We start from the raw sequence: 16614 nt of genomic DNA, 5'->3' as shown, positions 1-16614 counted from the left end.
AAAAATAAAGAGAAGAGCGATTAAAAATGAAAAGTAACTAAGGACGTTAAAAAGGACAGGGGCAATTATGTCATTTACTAATATATTTTAAGTTAAAATGGCTAGAAATCGATCACATTAGCGATGGTGGCTATTTTTGGATATCCAGCCGTAAAAATGGCTACGCCATGCCATTTTAACTAGCCAGTAATGGACCGGCCCATTAATGACAATTCCTCTCCCATCTCATCCCAACAAATAAACAAAACCCCTCCAGAATTTAGGGCTTTGGTTTTCGAACTTTTTCTCGCAGAGCGTAAGATTTCGCACAATCAAATTCTCTACCTAATTTCTCTCACCGATTTCGTCAATGGCAAATCGTACGTATAATTTTGCTTCCACTTCTAAAAGAGTACTTTTTTTGTGTGCAATATGTGTAGTTTAGCAATTAACCCCTTTCAATTTGATTTGATGCAGCAACAGGGCGGTCGTTTTTGCAAGTGGCAGCTACAGAGGAGGCTGCTGCGCCGCCACTCAGGGTTGTTCAGATTGAAGGGCTGGTATTACGACCTGCTATCTCTTTCTTATATTTCTTTCTGTTTATGTTATACTTAGCCAATGAAATCATAGATAAAGTTGTATATAGCTCAATTGGAAGAGTTCCTTGTTGATTCAGTGATAATCCTCGAATTCCAACTTGGAAGTAGTAGCACCCAAGGGTGTGACCTTGTGGTCAATGAGGTGGGTTGAGAACCATGAGGTCTCAGCTTCAAAGCGGAGGCAAAAAATACTACCTGATTGCTCTCCACATGTCCAAGCTCTGGTGGACAATGTTAATTGTACCTGTGCTAGTGGAAGGTAGCAGGTGCCCCCTGAAATATTTGAGGTACGTGCAAGTTGGCAAATCCAACTCAAAAGTAGAAGCGCCCAAGTGTTTGGTCTAGTGGTCAATAACGTGAGTTGAGAACCACGAGGTTTCATGTTCAAATCCGAGCTTAAAGCAAAAAACACTAGGTGATTTCTTCCTATATGTCCATGTCTTGGTGGACATAGTTACTGGTACTGTGGTAGCGGGAGATAGCAAGTGCCTTGTGGAATACTTGAGGTATTTGCAAGTTGGCCAAGATACCACCGTCATTGGGAAAACAATTTGAGTGATATCTTGCCCCAAAGAGGTTGGTCTTTTACTGGTATTTGTGCTAGTGGGAGGTAGCAGGTACCCCGTGTAATATTCGAGTTACGTGCAAGTTGGCCTAGACATCACCGTCATAGGAAAAACAATTTGAGTGATCTTTTGCCCCAAAGGGGGTGGCCTTGCAGCCCCCTTGCGAATCAAGTTTCAGATCCTAGGATGGAGAACACTAGGTGAAATGTTTCTATCATCCTATACTTTGTTGGCTGGAGTTAGGGGTGGAGCCATAAATTCATACAAGGGGATTCAAAAAAATTTAAAGTGTCACACTTGGGATTTGAACCTGTGATCTAAAGTGAATTTTGAACTTTGCAAGAATCTACCTTTCTATCAAAGGGATTCTATAGTTCATATTTAACCGATAAAATCTGTTTTGCCCTATTTGTGCAGTACATCGAATGAAGAAGTTTGAAATTCTAAAGTTCATTAAGCTTGGAATGGGGTGTGATTCATGAATTTGACATTGTTTGATGTGATTTAAAGCCTCGCGCAGGTCCGCATTATGTTTTGGAACTAGTTGGTGTGATTGGATAAGGTCCTGGGGGCATCTGGATTCCTGGTGGTTAACGGGTCGAAAATAGAATTTGAGGTATGTATTTAGGGTATTCTTAAATAAAGAGTGTTATACCTATTGAGAAAGGACGAGTACAATGACAAGTGATAGTAGGACATGTAAAATGGTATCGAGGGAGTAATATTTATGTATAGTTTTTTAATGACCGAGAAATCCGTCTAGGGACAACCTTGGGACCAACCACAGCCCTCGAAGCTCGGTGATAATGGGCCCGTCCCTTTACCTTTCTCCATGTAAATACCAGGTTTTGTTGGCGCAAGGCTCGAATCTGTGGCCTAAGTCACAAGTCCCTCAACCCTTTGGCACTTGAGCTAAGCCCTTGGGAAATATTTATCTATACCCTTAATGTTGTATTACCATGTTTCTAGAGATGCCACATAGCACTGGGAAATATGGGTGGGAAAAAGATTTGTTCTCTCTTCTTGTAGTACATGTGCATCTTGGACTGCCTGTTCGTGTGTACTTTCCTGAAGTAAACTGTGTTCTACAGGTTATTTTGAAAATAATAAAGCACTGCCAGGAGTTTTCACCAGCTTTAGTCACTGGGCAACTTCTTGGATTGGATGTTGGGAGCATTCTTGAAGTCACTAACTGTTTTCCCTTTCCGGTATGTTGAATTCTGGTTTTCACGCTTCTTATTTATACAGAAAAATGTTTTTTGAATTTATGTCACCAAATGCTTTCTTCACGTCTGTCTTGCTCAGGTTCGTGAAGAAGATGAGGAGATAGAAGCTGAGGGTGCTAATTATCAGCTTGAGATGATGAGATGCCTGAGGGAGGTTAATGTTGACAACAACACCGTTGGTTGGTAAGATGCTTTCTGACTGCTAGACATTATTTAATCTTGGTAGGACATTTGGCTCTTCTTTCTAAGTAAGAAAATATGTTTGTTTTTGGGCAAGTTATTATAGTACTTCCATTCCTAGCTTTAAATTCATGAGGTAACAAGGAATGCTTTTGCCAGGTCCCTTCTTCCAACAGATTGTCATATTAACTTTTACCTCATTAATAATTTGTCCCAAATATGAATCTCACCGGTGGTTATTTTCCAGGTACCAATCAACTTTATTTGGTTCTTTCCAGACTGTGGAACTGATAGAGACCTTCATGAATTACCAGGTATCCTTATCCAGCTCTTTGTTGGATTCTGAACCTCTTTTTTTCAGTGGTTAAGTTATTCTTGCTTTGGTTCAGTTTCTGTGCTGATAACTGGGGTATGGATACTCGGTTGCCACTACAGAATTTCCCTTTTTTGATTTTGTCTTGGCATGTTTATTAGTATAGCGTTTTCCAGTTCAGAATTTTGCAAGGTGCAGCGGTTTGATGCTTTCTTTTTCTGTCATGAGATCTTTGTAAATTATACCCACCCCAAATTGAGTTTTGCTGAATTACTGATGGAGCTTTTCGAATATGGTAGTACATTTCACTTGAAAAGTCATAGTGTCTGCAGTGACCTAAGATATACTTGCTGGCCCTAAAAAGAGAAGGGAGAAGGACGAACTTTTAGAGGGATCCTAAATAAGTACAAGACTTCAAGGCGTCCCAGAAAGATTTGCAATAACTGTTGTACCCTTTTGGTTTAAAGTTTAAACACTAGGACTCTATGCCTGAAAAGACCAATGTATCCTTGAAATGCTCTGCAGATTTGCAAGACTAGTGCCCTGAAGTGCATTTGCGGTTTAAGACTCAAAATTTAGTGAGTGAATCACCCCGACAACATATTTTAGTATAACTAGTAACTGTTTACTCTGGTCAAAGAGCAAATGGAAATTGGTTATTTATTTGTTGGCCTTTAAGTAACATGTAAAGATATTTACCTATGAAGGGAGTGACCTTTTTGATAGACAAGGATGAGGAAAAGCTCATGGAATTGGACTAAAAAAGAGTCAAGTTTGAGTTTCAAAGTTTAGCAAATGTGAATTTGGAAGAAATAGAAAGGGATCATCCATAACCAAAATGAGATAGCTGCTTTATGGCCACTCCAACATCTGCTGGAGTAAAAACTTTAGCTTTATAAACCTTTTCTTTTTGTAATGTTGGTGTGCAGGGCTCGTGCTCAGGTTGACTCTAGCATAAATGAGCTTTCATCGCTATGCATTTCAGTACTAATCTCCTGCTGGTTCTCTAGCAGGGAAAACCCAACCCACTAAGATTATGAAACCCTATTTAAAGCAACCCAGTATAATCCCACTAGTAGGTTGCTCTAGTGGTGAGCACCCTCTACTTCCAACCAAGAGGTTGTGAGTTCGAGTCACCCCAAGAGCAAGGTAGGGGAGTTCTTGGAGGGAGGGAGCCGAGGGTCTATCGGAAACAGCCTCTCTACCTCAGGGTAGGGGTAAGGTCTGCGTACACTTTACCCTCCCCAGACCCCACTAGTGAGATTATACTGGGTTGTTGTTGTTGTATTTAAAGCAACATGAGAAATGTATCCTATTTAGGAATTTGAGGGAACCAAAACGCTGCTCAAAAAGTCAATTTCTGACCAACTGCTCGAGTTAAACATCTGTGAAAAAGATTTCAAAGTCAAATGTCACAAGCTTTAGTTATTTCTTCCAAGCTTAATTTATGTATTATTTTCGGATGGAAAAGCTACTAGCATTTCCCTATATGTTGATTTTTTGAAAGATGAAACACTCTATACTGTAAACAAAAAGTCCTCTTACTGATATTCTCCTAAATAGTAATTGTATTTTATATTTTGGCTGGATTATTTGCATTATTTGTTTTTAACTAATAACTATATATCTGAACAATTTATTGTACTTAGACGCTATGATGTTTGTGATTACAGGAGAATATAAAACGTTGTGTCTGCATAATCTACGATCCTTCAAGATCCAACCAAGGTGTCTTAGCTTTGAAAGCCTTGAAGCTTTCGGACTCTTTCATGGAACTCTACAAGAGTAACAACTTTACTGGAGAAAAGTATGTTTATTCTTGAGTTGCTCCTTTTTATCTTTCCCTCTCAAGAGAAGTATGTTTATGGTACCATTGAAGTAGAAGTAAACAAATTGTAATTGCTGATATTGTTTTACTGTTCTAGGTTGAGAGAAAAGAATCTTTCATGGGTTGACATCTTTGAAGAGATACCGGTATGCTTCTAATGCTTCCTTATCCTGTTTACTTTTGGCACTTATGTCATCATATGTGGATACTATCTTTCTCTGCTAGATTTTTTATCGATAGAATATTGTTCACTGCTTCATAGCCTGTTACCATTTTGCATGTAAAAGACAGTTGTATTGATTTGAAGATAAGTTGTTTGAGATATAGTTCTGATTTAGTAGCATTTTTTCCTTTTATCTGATTTTTGAAAAAAAATCTTCTTCCTTTTAGGATTAGATTTGATATTTACATGCGATGCTTTGCCATGCGTTTTCTTGGAATTATACATTGTTTTGAGTAACACCATGCAGTGATCCTGCCTGCCTGGTGTTAGTAAAAGCACATAGTACCCTAGGTCAGGAACTCTGGAAAAGTCTTCTATTTCATTGCTGAAGTTAATTTTCTATTGTTTTGACAGATAAAAGTTTCAAATTCCGCACTCATTAGTGCCTTTATGACTGAACTGGAGCCTGATACACCTGTAACTCAGGTAATGTAACTGAAATTTGGCAGAATACTCATATCCGTATATGTTGGCAAACTGTAATCCGGATTTTCTTTTATGTGTGTCAGTGTGATTATGAACGGCTACAATTGTCAACCAATCCATATTTGGAGAGGAATGTGGAATTTTTGATTGAATGCATGGATGACTTGTCAATGGAACAGCAGAAGGTTTGTCTTTCCTATTCCTAGTTCAATCTTTTGCTTTCTTGCATTCATATACGAGTGATGGTCCACTAAGATTAACACTTTATTTGCAGTTCCAATTCTATTACCGGAATCTTTCTCGTCAACAAGCTCAGCAGCAAGCTTGGCTTCAAAAGAGGAGGTATCTTTTTTTTTTTGGGCATATTCAAGTAGTTGTCATTTTTGACGTACTTCATTAACCTTATTACAAAAAAAGTAGCTGTCTCTTTTTTAGGACATTTTGAAAGAAGGGTTACAACAGTTTTGGGGAAAGCTTAGTATGACTTGATCATCTAGGCTTCAACAAGACAGCTCCTGCCTTAGTTCATATGCAGTAAAAGCTTAAGAAGTTAGAGTCTTGACACTTCCGGAGATGGAATATATTTGGCTATTCAGGAAATATTATTAGACAACTTTAGCAGACAATTATATGTTAGGGATAGGAAGGAGAAAGGTCTTGACCAATTGCCACAAATTGAGAATGGAATTTGCTGTTTAGATCCTTAAATGCTTGTAGTCTACCTTGTAGTCAAGTTTGATTCTTTTGCGAGCTATGCTCTGGTAACGTTTGCAAATCATGATGTCTAATCAGAGGTCCTTGTTTATATATAATTATATCCATCTAATTCTGGCTTCTGTCCATTACAGGTCTGACAACATGGCACGCAAAGCCGCAGGAGAAGAACCTCTGCCAGAGGAGGATCCCTCTAATCCCATCTTTAAGCCACTTCCAGAGCCCTCGCGGTTGGATAGCTTTCTCATAACTAATCAAATAGCAAACTACTGCAACCAGATTAATGGGTAAGTTACCGCCTTGAGTGCTTATTGTTTGCCGTTATATCTGAGTTTGACACATGATGGCTGAATTATGCTGACTCTTTGCTGATCTCTTTTCTTCCCGGGCAAATGATGGACCTTGAGTGCTTCATGTTTTTAAAATTTTGCCCTCACACATACACACACATGTATAGAGAGCATTTTCTCTGGATGTATTTTATTAGATTAAGGCGGCCTGTCTTGCGGTGTGGCATTACAAATGTGTGTGTTTTGCATTAGTATATGGATTTTTGTTGCATTATCCATGACCACTGAGGATAAACTAAGATGTCCACCTGTATACGTGGATTTTTGGTATGGGTATGCATATCTGAGAGTCCTCTATAAATTTCTGCCAAAATCCCCTCACCCCCTCCAAAAGAAGATTAAAATATATAAAAAAGAAAAACAGAAATAGAGAACTCTTGTAATAGGAATACATGAGTATAGGAATGTGAGGCCGGAAACTTTTACCTGATGGATGTGTTCAACATTTTCAAATCTTTTTAGATGCTTGGTGTCCTTTTTGGTGCAATGGAAATTAGCTCTCCAAGGAACTAGACCAGTTTGTTGATTGTGCAAACAATACTTGGTATTCTGACTGGCAGCTGCCAAATTACTTGGAGGTTGCTGGTCAGATCAAAGTACTATAAAGAATTATTGATTAGATAAAATAAGTGGTGTGCTTTTAATTCTGTTTGTCACTTTTGCTACCAGTGCTTCTCATTTGACAACCAAGATTTAGGACTTCCATTTAAAATTTCTTGTTCTTCGTGGTTTTCGTTCTGTAATTTTTCGTTCTTCTGATCATGAATATGTTTGTATGCGGTTTGCAGTGTTGCGGGACAAAGCTTCAGTAGACTATATCTGATGAAGGCTCTACACGAGAACTGAGGAAGTTTTGAGGGGGCAATTTGTAACTTAAAAGTTTTGTGGCGTTATTTTCTCAAAACTGAGTTGACATGGAAAGAGAATGGTCTTTCCTGTGTAGGATCGGTTCTTTCTTTAGCTTATTATTTTCAGATTTTTTGTCATGAACAATCAGGTGTAGCCTATAAACCTATTAGATGAAATTGAAGGCAAATATCTTACGATCTTGTTGTCGGACTTATAAATGTGAACAACTACATCGAGTATGTAAAGGAGTAAGGATCTCCGAGTTGATAACTTCGTTGTTTTTAGATCAATGGTTTTGAATTCCCTCATTGCTGCAGTGAGCAAGAACAGATTGCTTCACCTCATATGATTTAATTGTTTGTTCCTGTTCTGCGATTTGGCTATGGTAAAGTATTGATGGAAATTTTTCAGAAACATGAGATTTTGTGACACTGAAAAATGTTAAACATGCGGCGCACTGGACAAAATTCATAGTGGCATAGTCTGATTTGGCATTTCGACACAAAATTAAGATGATTTTTTCCCATGGCACACCCCTGGCTAGTCCAATATATAAGAATTTAATAATCATAAAATTCTTCCTACTCGTCTATGAAAATCATAGAAGTTGTTGGAATTGCGATTCTTGAATTTTGAGAATTAAAAAAAAAAGCTTATTCATTTATTGTTTCACTACTAACTACAACAACATACCCGGGTAGACCCTCAGCTCAGGAAGTGAAAGGGGAGGGGCAATAACAAGCAAATCGATCTGATAACCGAACCAAAAATACAAAATTAGCACTAGGTAATGCAATCAGAAAATCGAAACAAAGACAATCAACAAGTAGTAACAGATGTTTCACTACTAACTGCAGGAAAAAAAGAATAAAAAAAAGAAGAAATGCAAACTCCCTTTGATGGCATCAGAAAAGAAGGTGAAAAGAAGGGGTAGGAAAAGGCATGATAAAGATAGTTTTAAACACAGATTCCATTCTGTATCATGTAAAGTGATTTCTGGCAATGCTTTAGGTACAAAAGAACAAATACAAACATAACAAGTTACTTGCAACGTTATATCCCCTTTCACTAAAATGGCTACCTTCTTTTTGTACGAGCAACAAACCAGTAAATTTAATTCCAAAATAATTTCCAGATAATCGAAAACCCATAAACTTTATCAGGATAAGTTCAAGAAAAAGGAACAAACGAGACAAAATTAAAAGACAATGAAGTTTGTAACATGTTTAGTATGCTTCCATTCTTTGAGGAACAGGTGTTTTGATGACCTGCAAGATTTGAACCACTTCAGCCATTGAAGGCCTACTTGATGGTATTTGAGAAGTGCATACCAAAGCCAATTTCAGAACAGGCAAAACTTCCTCTTCAGGATATGTATCCAATGTTGGATCAACACATTCCAAAACATTCCCTTGTTCAAGCAACACTCTCACATGATCATTGAGTATCAACACATTGTCTTCACAATACTCAATTGGTCTTCTCCCTGTCACAATTTCAAGAATCAACATCCCAAAACCATAAACGTCGCACTTTTCGTTCACCCTTAAGCTCTGGCATGCTAATTCAGGTGCTACATAGCCTAGTGCGCTCTGGAACCTGTTGCTTATCATATGTTTATCGAGTTTTGTCACGAGCCTTGCCAGCCCAAAATCTGATATTTTCGGGTTGAGATTCTCATCAAGGAGGATGTTGCTAGGCTTTATGTTGTAGTGAATGATTGCTGGCCTAAACGCGTGGTGCAAATGTGCTAGTCCCTTGGCTGTCCCGAGCACAATCTTGAACCGATTGGACCAAGACAGTGGAGGTGAAGACGATGGCCTATCGTGCAGTTTGGCTTGTAAACTTCCTTCTGGTGCATAATCTGATACTAAAAGCTGAAGTTGAGGAGTCCAGTAATACCCTCTTAAGGATATCAGGTTTTGATGCCTTGCTTTTGCTAAAACTCTGACTTCTCTATCAAAATCCTCAGGATATTGGAGTATCTTTGATGTCACAAGCTTCTTGATAGCTACTAATCTTCCTTCTCCTCCCAATGGAGCCTTGTAAACTGTCCCGAAAACACCTTCACCGATTTCACATGCCTTGTTTAGGACTGATTCAAGACTGTTATTTGTCCAATCCGGGGATGTTTTAGAGTCCAATAACACTAGCTTTCCTGTGGCTAGGCTCCCGGATTTAGAAGAACTTGAGCACATGCTTTCCAAGGCGTTGTCAACAAACGCAATCTTCCTTCGAACAGAAGCATTTAGTAAGGCTATCACCATTACTCCAACCGCGATCAAAGCTGCAGCAGAGATTGCAACAATGGATGAAATACTAAGGAATCTATGGTGTTTGAACCTTTTGCTATTGCTTCTTGAAGTTTCATCGCCCCGGTTTTGACCTCCCATTTGGTTTCCATAAGCATAAGGATCAAGAACCAAAGGCTTTGGCACATTCATCTTACAAGGACCTTTCAATAAGGGTGAACAAATGCCCAAATTCCCTTCCAATGAACTCTGGTCTAAATTCTGGAATATACTACCAAATGGAAGCCGTCCAACGAGCCTGTTGTAGGATATATTAACAGCCAGAAGATTTTCCAATTTGCCAAGCTCTTGTGGTATTTCACCACTCAATTGGTTATACTCTAGCTTCAAAATCTTGAGCTTCCTCAACATTGAAAGAGACCTTGGTATTGAGCCACTTAAGTTATTATGAGACAAACTCCTGCAATTTAGCAAATTTTGGCATTCAGTTCAAGACTATAGTAAAATAAAGAAAGCAAAGAGAAACTATAAAGACTAAGGACATCCTCTTTTATGAAATTGATCAAATGAGTTTTGATGAATAAATTACTATGACATTCATTTGACAGTACAAAAAGGGCATTCCGGTGTACTAAGCTCCCGCTATGCGCGGGGTCCGGGAAAGGGCCGGACCACAAGGGTCTATCGTACACAGCCTTACCCTGCATTTCTGCAAGAGGCTGTTTGACTGTTTCCACGGTTCGAACCCGTGACCTCCTGGTCACATGGCAATAACTTTACCAGTTACGCCAAGGCCCCCTTCATTTGACAGTACTGAATAATATAATAAGAGAAATCAGAAAATTGTACTTACAATAAGTAGAGGGATGAACAATTTCCAATCTCATCAGGAATAGGTCCAGTCAATGAATTTCCATCAAGCTGAAGAATTCCTAAGCTACCAGAATCACATATATCACCAGGAATTGATCCAACTAAAGCACTGTATCGAAGATCTAACACCGTTAGATTCTGAAAATATCCAACTTCAGGAGGCAATCTTGATTGAAAATTATTCCAAGAAAGATTCAAATATCTCAACTTGGAGAAAAGTCCCACTTCAGCTGGAATATTTCCAGTAAGATTGTTTCCAGATAAATCAAGAACTTGAAGTGATTCAAATAATTTGCCAGAACCAGGGGGAATTGAACCACTTAACTCATTTCTTGAAAAATCTGCTTCTTCTAATCCTATACCAAACAGTCCCTCAGGAATGCTACCAGTCAATGCATTTTCTTTTAGCCGAATGGTCGATAAACTAGTACAATAAACCATAGATTTTGGAATGTTTCCACTCAATTTATTACCAGATAAACTCAAGTACTTCAACATTTTCAAGTCTCCTATTGAATCAGGCAATGACCCTTCTAAACTATTACCTGAAAAATTTAAGTATTCCAAGCTGCTCATGTTACTTATCCATTGAGGGAAATCTCCATTTATCATATTGTTGGATAAAGTTAGAAAAGAAAGAGCATTGAGCTTTTGTACTGACTCTGGGATTGCTCCTGTGAATAGATTTTCACTCAAATCTAACTTATTCAAGTGTGGACAAAATCCAATATCAGAAGGTAACTCTCCACTAAATTGATTCCCTTGTAACAAAAACTCTTTCAACTGATGTAAAAGTGAAACACCATTTGGTACTAATCCAGAGAGTTCATTATGTGAAAGATCTAATGTTCTTAGCCTTGTCAATCCCCAGAGTCCCTCGGAAAATCCCGGGTCACCAGATAAATGGTTTCTTGAAACATTGAGATGATTCAAATTGTTACATTTGGAAACTGTGGTAGGAAATGCACCTTCAAGAAAATTCCCAGATAAAGAAAGATAACGTAGCGAATTACCACAGTTATCAAATATGGTATCAGAGACAGGTCCAGATAATGAATTCTCAGAGAGATCAAGAAATTGTAAGGAGGTCATTTTTGAAATAGATGCAGGAATATTTCCTGATAGGCCATTTTGACTAAGGTTAAGATTTTCAAGATTTATTAACAAACCTAATTCAGGGCTAATAGGACCAGTGAAGTTGTTGTTTGATAAAGATAATACCTGTAACGACTGCAACTTCTCGAGCCCCCTACCGATCTTTCCTGATAAACTTAAGCCATTTAAGTTAAGTTCAGAAACTCTACCATTCATTGGATTGCATTTGATGAATTCCCATGCACAAGGAGAGTTATCATCTTCATTCCAAGATAAGAGTTTTGAGTTAGGATCAAGAAGAGCTGATTTGAATACAATGAGGCCTAAAACATCATCATTAAGTTGCAAAGTTTCATCAGCTAAAGATCCATATATTAAACCAACATAAAGTATGAAGATAAGAAAACAAGAAGGACCAGAAAAAACCCACATTTTCATATGGTTTTTTTAGTTCCTACTACAAGAGAAGAAAACAAATGTTCAGTTGAGAATAGTTAGAGAAAGGGTGTGAATTTAGGTAGTGGAGTACAGATTTCATGAATGAATCTTGAGTTTGGGATTATTGTTAGATATTCATGTGTTACAAGGTGGATGGAAAATGAAGTAACTATATTCACGAGAGATAGAGAAAAAGAAAGACTGAGATAGGTACTTTAGTGGTGGTCCTTGTGTTTTAGGGAGTGATAAAAAGTTTTCTTTCCTCTTTCCTTTTTTGGCTTCTAGTCCCGAGGAGCGGATCCAGCGTAGCAGTGTCGGATTCATCCTAACTCAGTACTTTTGGTACAGAATATAAATTTATGTGCAAAAATCATCTAAAAAATAAACAAATAGTAGATATGAACTCATAATTTTAACAATATAATGTTTTCAATATTAAATTTTTCAGAAGTTGAACGCATAAAATTCAAATTTTGGATCCGGCTTTGCTAGTCCCCCGTCCCAAACCCATAGTTGGAGTCTTGGAGAGGGAGAGGAGTGAGAGTAGGGAAACGGTTGGAGAGACTAAGAGTTTGATGAATTAAATTTTTATACATCAACACTGTATTAATATGTCGATAAATAAGATTAGTAATGGATTTTTATTATTTAACGGCGAAACTTATTTGTCGTTAATTCTTGTTTTTGTTTCTGTAGTGAGTGGAACTAGTAACTTGCAAAATAAGGCATGGATATGCTATAACATATTAAATTATATTGATAGTTCAAAAGAGTCGTTATACTATCTGTATATATGAGTTAATTCTGAGTTGGATACTATTAGTGGCCTTGGGAGTTTTGTGATAGTCCTTGTGTTTTAGGGGGGGGGGGGTGATAAAAAGTTCTCTTTCCTCTTTCCTTTTTGGTTTCTAGTCCCCCCAAACCAACCCCTAAACCCATAGTTGGATTCTTGGAGAGGGAGAGATGTGAGAGTAGGGAGGGAAAGGGTTGGGGAGACTAATAGTTGGATGAGTTAAATTTCTATATATTAACACTGAATTAGTACGTCGCTAAATAGGATTAACAATGAATCTTTATTATTTAACGACGTAACTTGTTTGTCGTTAATTTTTTTTCTATTTTTGTAGCGAGCGGAACTAGTAACTTGTAAAATAAGGCATGCAACATGCTATAACATGTTAAATTATACTGATAGTGTAAAAGAATCTTGGTATATATGATTTAATTCTGAGTTGGATACTATTAGCTTATGAAGTTTAACTTTTGTGCACTTACGGCGTATTTTGTTATACTATTGCGTTAAAGTAAGCTAGAACAATGGATTAACTTCCATAATAAGCTTAGTTTGGTAATTTATAAAATAAAGCAAATATAATCTGCTATAATAATTTAAAATACACTGCTATGACAATTTAAAATACACCAGTGGAGTGAAAAATATGTGGATCATTCGTGTATATAAGTTTCAAATCATAGTTTAAATTACTTGTTTTAGTTAACTCAATAAACCATATATTATGTTAAAAAGTACTATGTACATTAGTAATTTATTCAGTCTTCTATATCCTCAGATTGTGAAACATATCACGTCAAGAGAAAAAACAAACATTAACATGTATTACATAAACCATGCATCTAAGTTTCAAAATATAATTATAATTATAATAACAGGAAAAACAAAACCATAACTATTCATTTTTCCCTTTTGGTCTAAAAATAGAGGTTTTGTTTTGACTGAATACAAGATTTGAAGATAACCAATGAAAGATTAAGCAATTAAATATAATAGCGTCTAGAGATATATGTTTTAATATATGGTGCAACTTGTACGTTGTAAAAAGTCTAGAGAAGTAAAGTTTTGTATTTTCGTTGGACATGAGGATAGTTTAAGAAAGCTTTATGAATGTATGTTAATAATTACGCATTAATCCCAAATAAATTAGGATCGTGTTTATAATTCTTAGGACCGTGTTTATAATTCTTATTAATCACGATTCTCCATTTTCTAACAAGTTTCAATATTGTTTATATTATGGGAATTTATCGTAAATTGACTAGATTTATGTTGTCTATCGCTTATTACAATTGTCCTTCATTCGAACTTGGGACGGACAATGTGACGGAATTAAAGGAGTAGCAAAGTAATTGGCCAAGAAATATTTTAAGAAGGTAGAATTTGAAATGAGAATAGAAAGATGAAAGGGAATCTAAGGAGAATGTTGTGGTTGTTTGAACAAAAAAAGACACCAAACTGTAAAAAATGACGAGACAATCAACAAAATGGTCCAAAAGATAAGTCCATCTGACACATTACAACCAATTCCCAAAGTCTAGTTATTTTCACTCTTTTTTTTAACAACTTAAAACATTTTTTCTTATTACATTTTTTTACTTTTTGGATTATTTATTTTGATAAGGGACTTTTTAGATTATAGGGCTTCTCAATCATGTGTCCTTTGTTTCACCATCTATTGCTTTGTCCTTTCAATTTTTCTGTCAATAATTTTCAAATATAAGGAACTCCAATACCATTTCCTTTGTTGTGTTTCACTTCCAAGAATATTTTTTTGAATATCATTTACTTCCACTTTTTAGTGCATATTTCGATGAAATAAACAATTTTACTCTTTCTCATCTCACGTCCTTCAATATTTAAAAAAAAAAAAAAGATTCTATAACATGCATTTTGTCGTGAACATTTTAGACATCTATTTGTTTCAAGTGGAAAATAACTTTAAATTACTAAATTTGCAAAAGGCATATATCAAATATATATTGTTACACAAATAACCGGCCAGATTCAATATTTATTTTTTCTAGCTCCTATACATAGATTATACACAGTTATACATATTTTATATGAATTATATATATATATATATATATATATATATATATATATATATATATATATATATCCCGCCTTGTCACGCCGCATGTAGATTGACAGCTATTTGGATTAATTCTTCTTTAAAATCACTTTTAGACTTTTATTCTATTTATTGCGGTAATTTATACTCCGAATGTTTTAAACTTAGAAAAATATTATTCAAACTTTCTTTAATTCGAAAAATCCCATCTCTATGTATCCTTTTTTCCTAAATAAAAACGTGTATAAATGAACTATAATTTACATGCCTTTTTCTAAATTATTAAGTAACATATATCCTATAGGCTATACTTCTGGTATGAGAGTTTTTATTTAATTAATAATTTATTTATTTTTTTGTTAGTGAAACATGCTCTTAGTTTTTCGTGTAAAACAGAAAACAAAGAAATGACCTTACAAATAAATCACAAGATCCAAATGAGGGTCACGGGTGCAACTTAGAAATTTTGACTATGCTGTGAAAGATGCTATAAGTCGGTTGGTCCACACACCCATGTTTTGTTCTATTGCCTTTATCATTTTGTCTCAAAATTATATTATTATTTTTTTCTCAAAAAAATTATTGATTATGTGTTTAATTTTAAATTATTTAATTAAATGAAATTGAGTTTTTGATATTTGAGAAATTTTTATAAATATATAGAGTGAAACTTTTTTATAAAAGCATTTCTATATAATAGTCAATCACTTTAAGAGCCAAATTTTTCTCGAAATCAATTTTTATGTTATGTTATAATAAATATCCCCTATAACAGCATTTCACTATAATAACAAAATAATATCAGAACAAATGAAATTGTTACGGAGAGGTTTAATAATTGTAGTAACATGAAAAAAAAAATAGGGCGGAAGTCATAGTAATTGGGATAATGAAAGTAACATTTTCTTGGTTCTTTTCTAGCATTCTAGACTAGCATTCTAGATTTAACTTGATGTATATAATGTGAAATGTAAAAGAATGAGATGTCATTTTTTAATTATAAAAGTACAGGTCAATGAGACACATCTAATCACGTGCTTATTATTTCAAACCTCAAACTTACCCTCCATTAATTACGCACAAATTTTCTAATCTCACTTTTACCCTATACATGTGTATTTTATATATAATAATAGTATAATCTTCCCCAATAGTCAAGAAAATCTCTTTTATTCCCATCACACTCAAATTCATTTAACATGGCAGATTCTAGTAGTATCTTTTTTGTTCATGTAACATGAGATAATATAACCTTCATCGGAATATCTTTTTAGATTTTAATATAACGTACAATCAAAGTTTACTATTCTATTTGTAATAAGGTACAAACTTAGTAGTCAACGAAGGCGCCTACTAAGTAGTAACGATCAGTGGCAAAATTATATTTATGTTAGTAAATTGTGTTCAAAATAAAAAATTAAATTATATAAAGTGTAAAAGAATATGAGCATAATAATCTTTAAAATAGAAACGTGATTTATTTCGAGCCCAGAAAATTTCTTATGTGTCCTTAACGATTTTAATCCTCTCATTGTTATCTAAAGTATTCAGATTAATTTCTCATAGGATAAAACGAAAAAACTACTCTGTAATAGCGGCACTTTAAATTACAGAATTTTTGCGAGCTCAAATGACGAAACAAATTACACTCGATACTTATGTTTGTTTGAAAAAACAATGCAGAGAAGAGGGGAGAGATTTCAAAATATTTTGTATATAAAAAATAAGCCAAACTTCTAAAGTTATAAACAATGAAAGGGTGAGACAGAGATGTGTAATTCAAAAGGTGAATTTTCTCAGTCACACCTTAACAATTCAACAACTTATCAATAA

General features: G+C 35.5%; 2 protein-coding genes across 3 annotated transcripts; one reads left to right on the top strand and one right to left on the bottom strand.

Moving 5' to 3' along the window:
• The first annotated feature begins 213 nt into the window (after nt 1–213).
• Nucleotides 214–7537, top strand: LOC107828315 (eukaryotic translation initiation factor 3 subunit H-like). Its single transcript, XM_075229170.1, has 12 exons — nt 214–359; nt 457–539; nt 2236–2352; nt 2450–2553; nt 2798–2864; nt 4537–4670; nt 4789–4837; nt 5269–5340; nt 5424–5525; nt 5615–5682; nt 6189–6341; nt 7193–7537. Exons 1-12 carry the CDS (start codon nt 350–352, stop codon nt 7248–7250), a joined length of 1017 nt encoding a protein of 338 aa, XP_075085271.1. The 5' UTR covers nt 214–349; the 3' UTR covers nt 7251–7537.
• An 801-nt stretch (nt 7538–8338) lies between these two features.
• LOC107789397 (probably inactive leucine-rich repeat receptor-like protein kinase At3g28040) lies at nt 8339–12130 on the bottom strand. Of its 2 annotated transcripts, XM_075229168.1 has the most exons (3): nt 11904–12129; nt 10359–11796; nt 8339–9965 (listed from the first exon to the last, which is right to left on the bottom strand). In XM_075229168.1, exons 2-3 carry the CDS (start codon nt 11687–11689, stop codon nt 8480–8482), a joined length of 2817 nt encoding a protein of 938 aa, XP_075085269.1. In that variant the 5' UTR covers nt 11690–11796; nt 11904–12129; the 3' UTR covers nt 8339–8479. The 2 variants fall into 2 exon arrangements, with proteins under 2 accessions (XP_075085269.1, XP_075085268.1); XM_075229167.1 differs by having other exon boundaries at nt 10359–12130.
• Between the last annotated feature and the right edge of the window lie 4484 nt (nt 12131–16614).

This window comes from Nicotiana tabacum, chromosome 14, assembly GCF_000715075.1.
Source record: "Nicotiana tabacum cultivar K326 chromosome 14, ASM71507v2, whole genome shotgun sequence".
Classification (NCBI taxonomy): Eukaryota; Viridiplantae; Streptophyta; class Magnoliopsida; order Solanales; family Solanaceae; genus Nicotiana; species Nicotiana tabacum.
The sequence above is the reverse complement of the archived record's forward strand: the minus strand, read 5'-3'. Positions and strand labels throughout refer to the sequence as shown.

What these genes read in the sequence shown, in the direction of transcription:
- LOC107828315 (XM_075229170.1), top strand. An exon ending in AACAACTTTACTGGAGAAAA is followed by an intron (nt 4,671 to 4,788) that starts GTATGTTTATTC and finishes TTACTGTTCTAG; the next exon opens with GTTGAGAGAAAAGAATCTTT. An exon ending in ACATCTTTGAAGAGATACCG is followed by an intron (nt 4,838 to 5,268) that starts GTATGCTTCTAA and finishes TTGTTTTGACAG; the next exon opens with ATAAAAGTTTCAAATTCCGC.
- LOC107789397 (XM_075229167.1), bottom strand. Translation starts at nt 11,911, where the DNA reads ATGAAAATGTGGGTTTTTTCTGGTCCTTCTTGTTTTCTTATCTTCATA. An exon ending in TGTTCATCCCTCTACTTATT is followed by an intron (nt 9,966 to 10,358) that starts GTAAGTACAATT and finishes GCTAAATTGCAG; the next exon opens with GAGTTTGTCTCATAATAACT.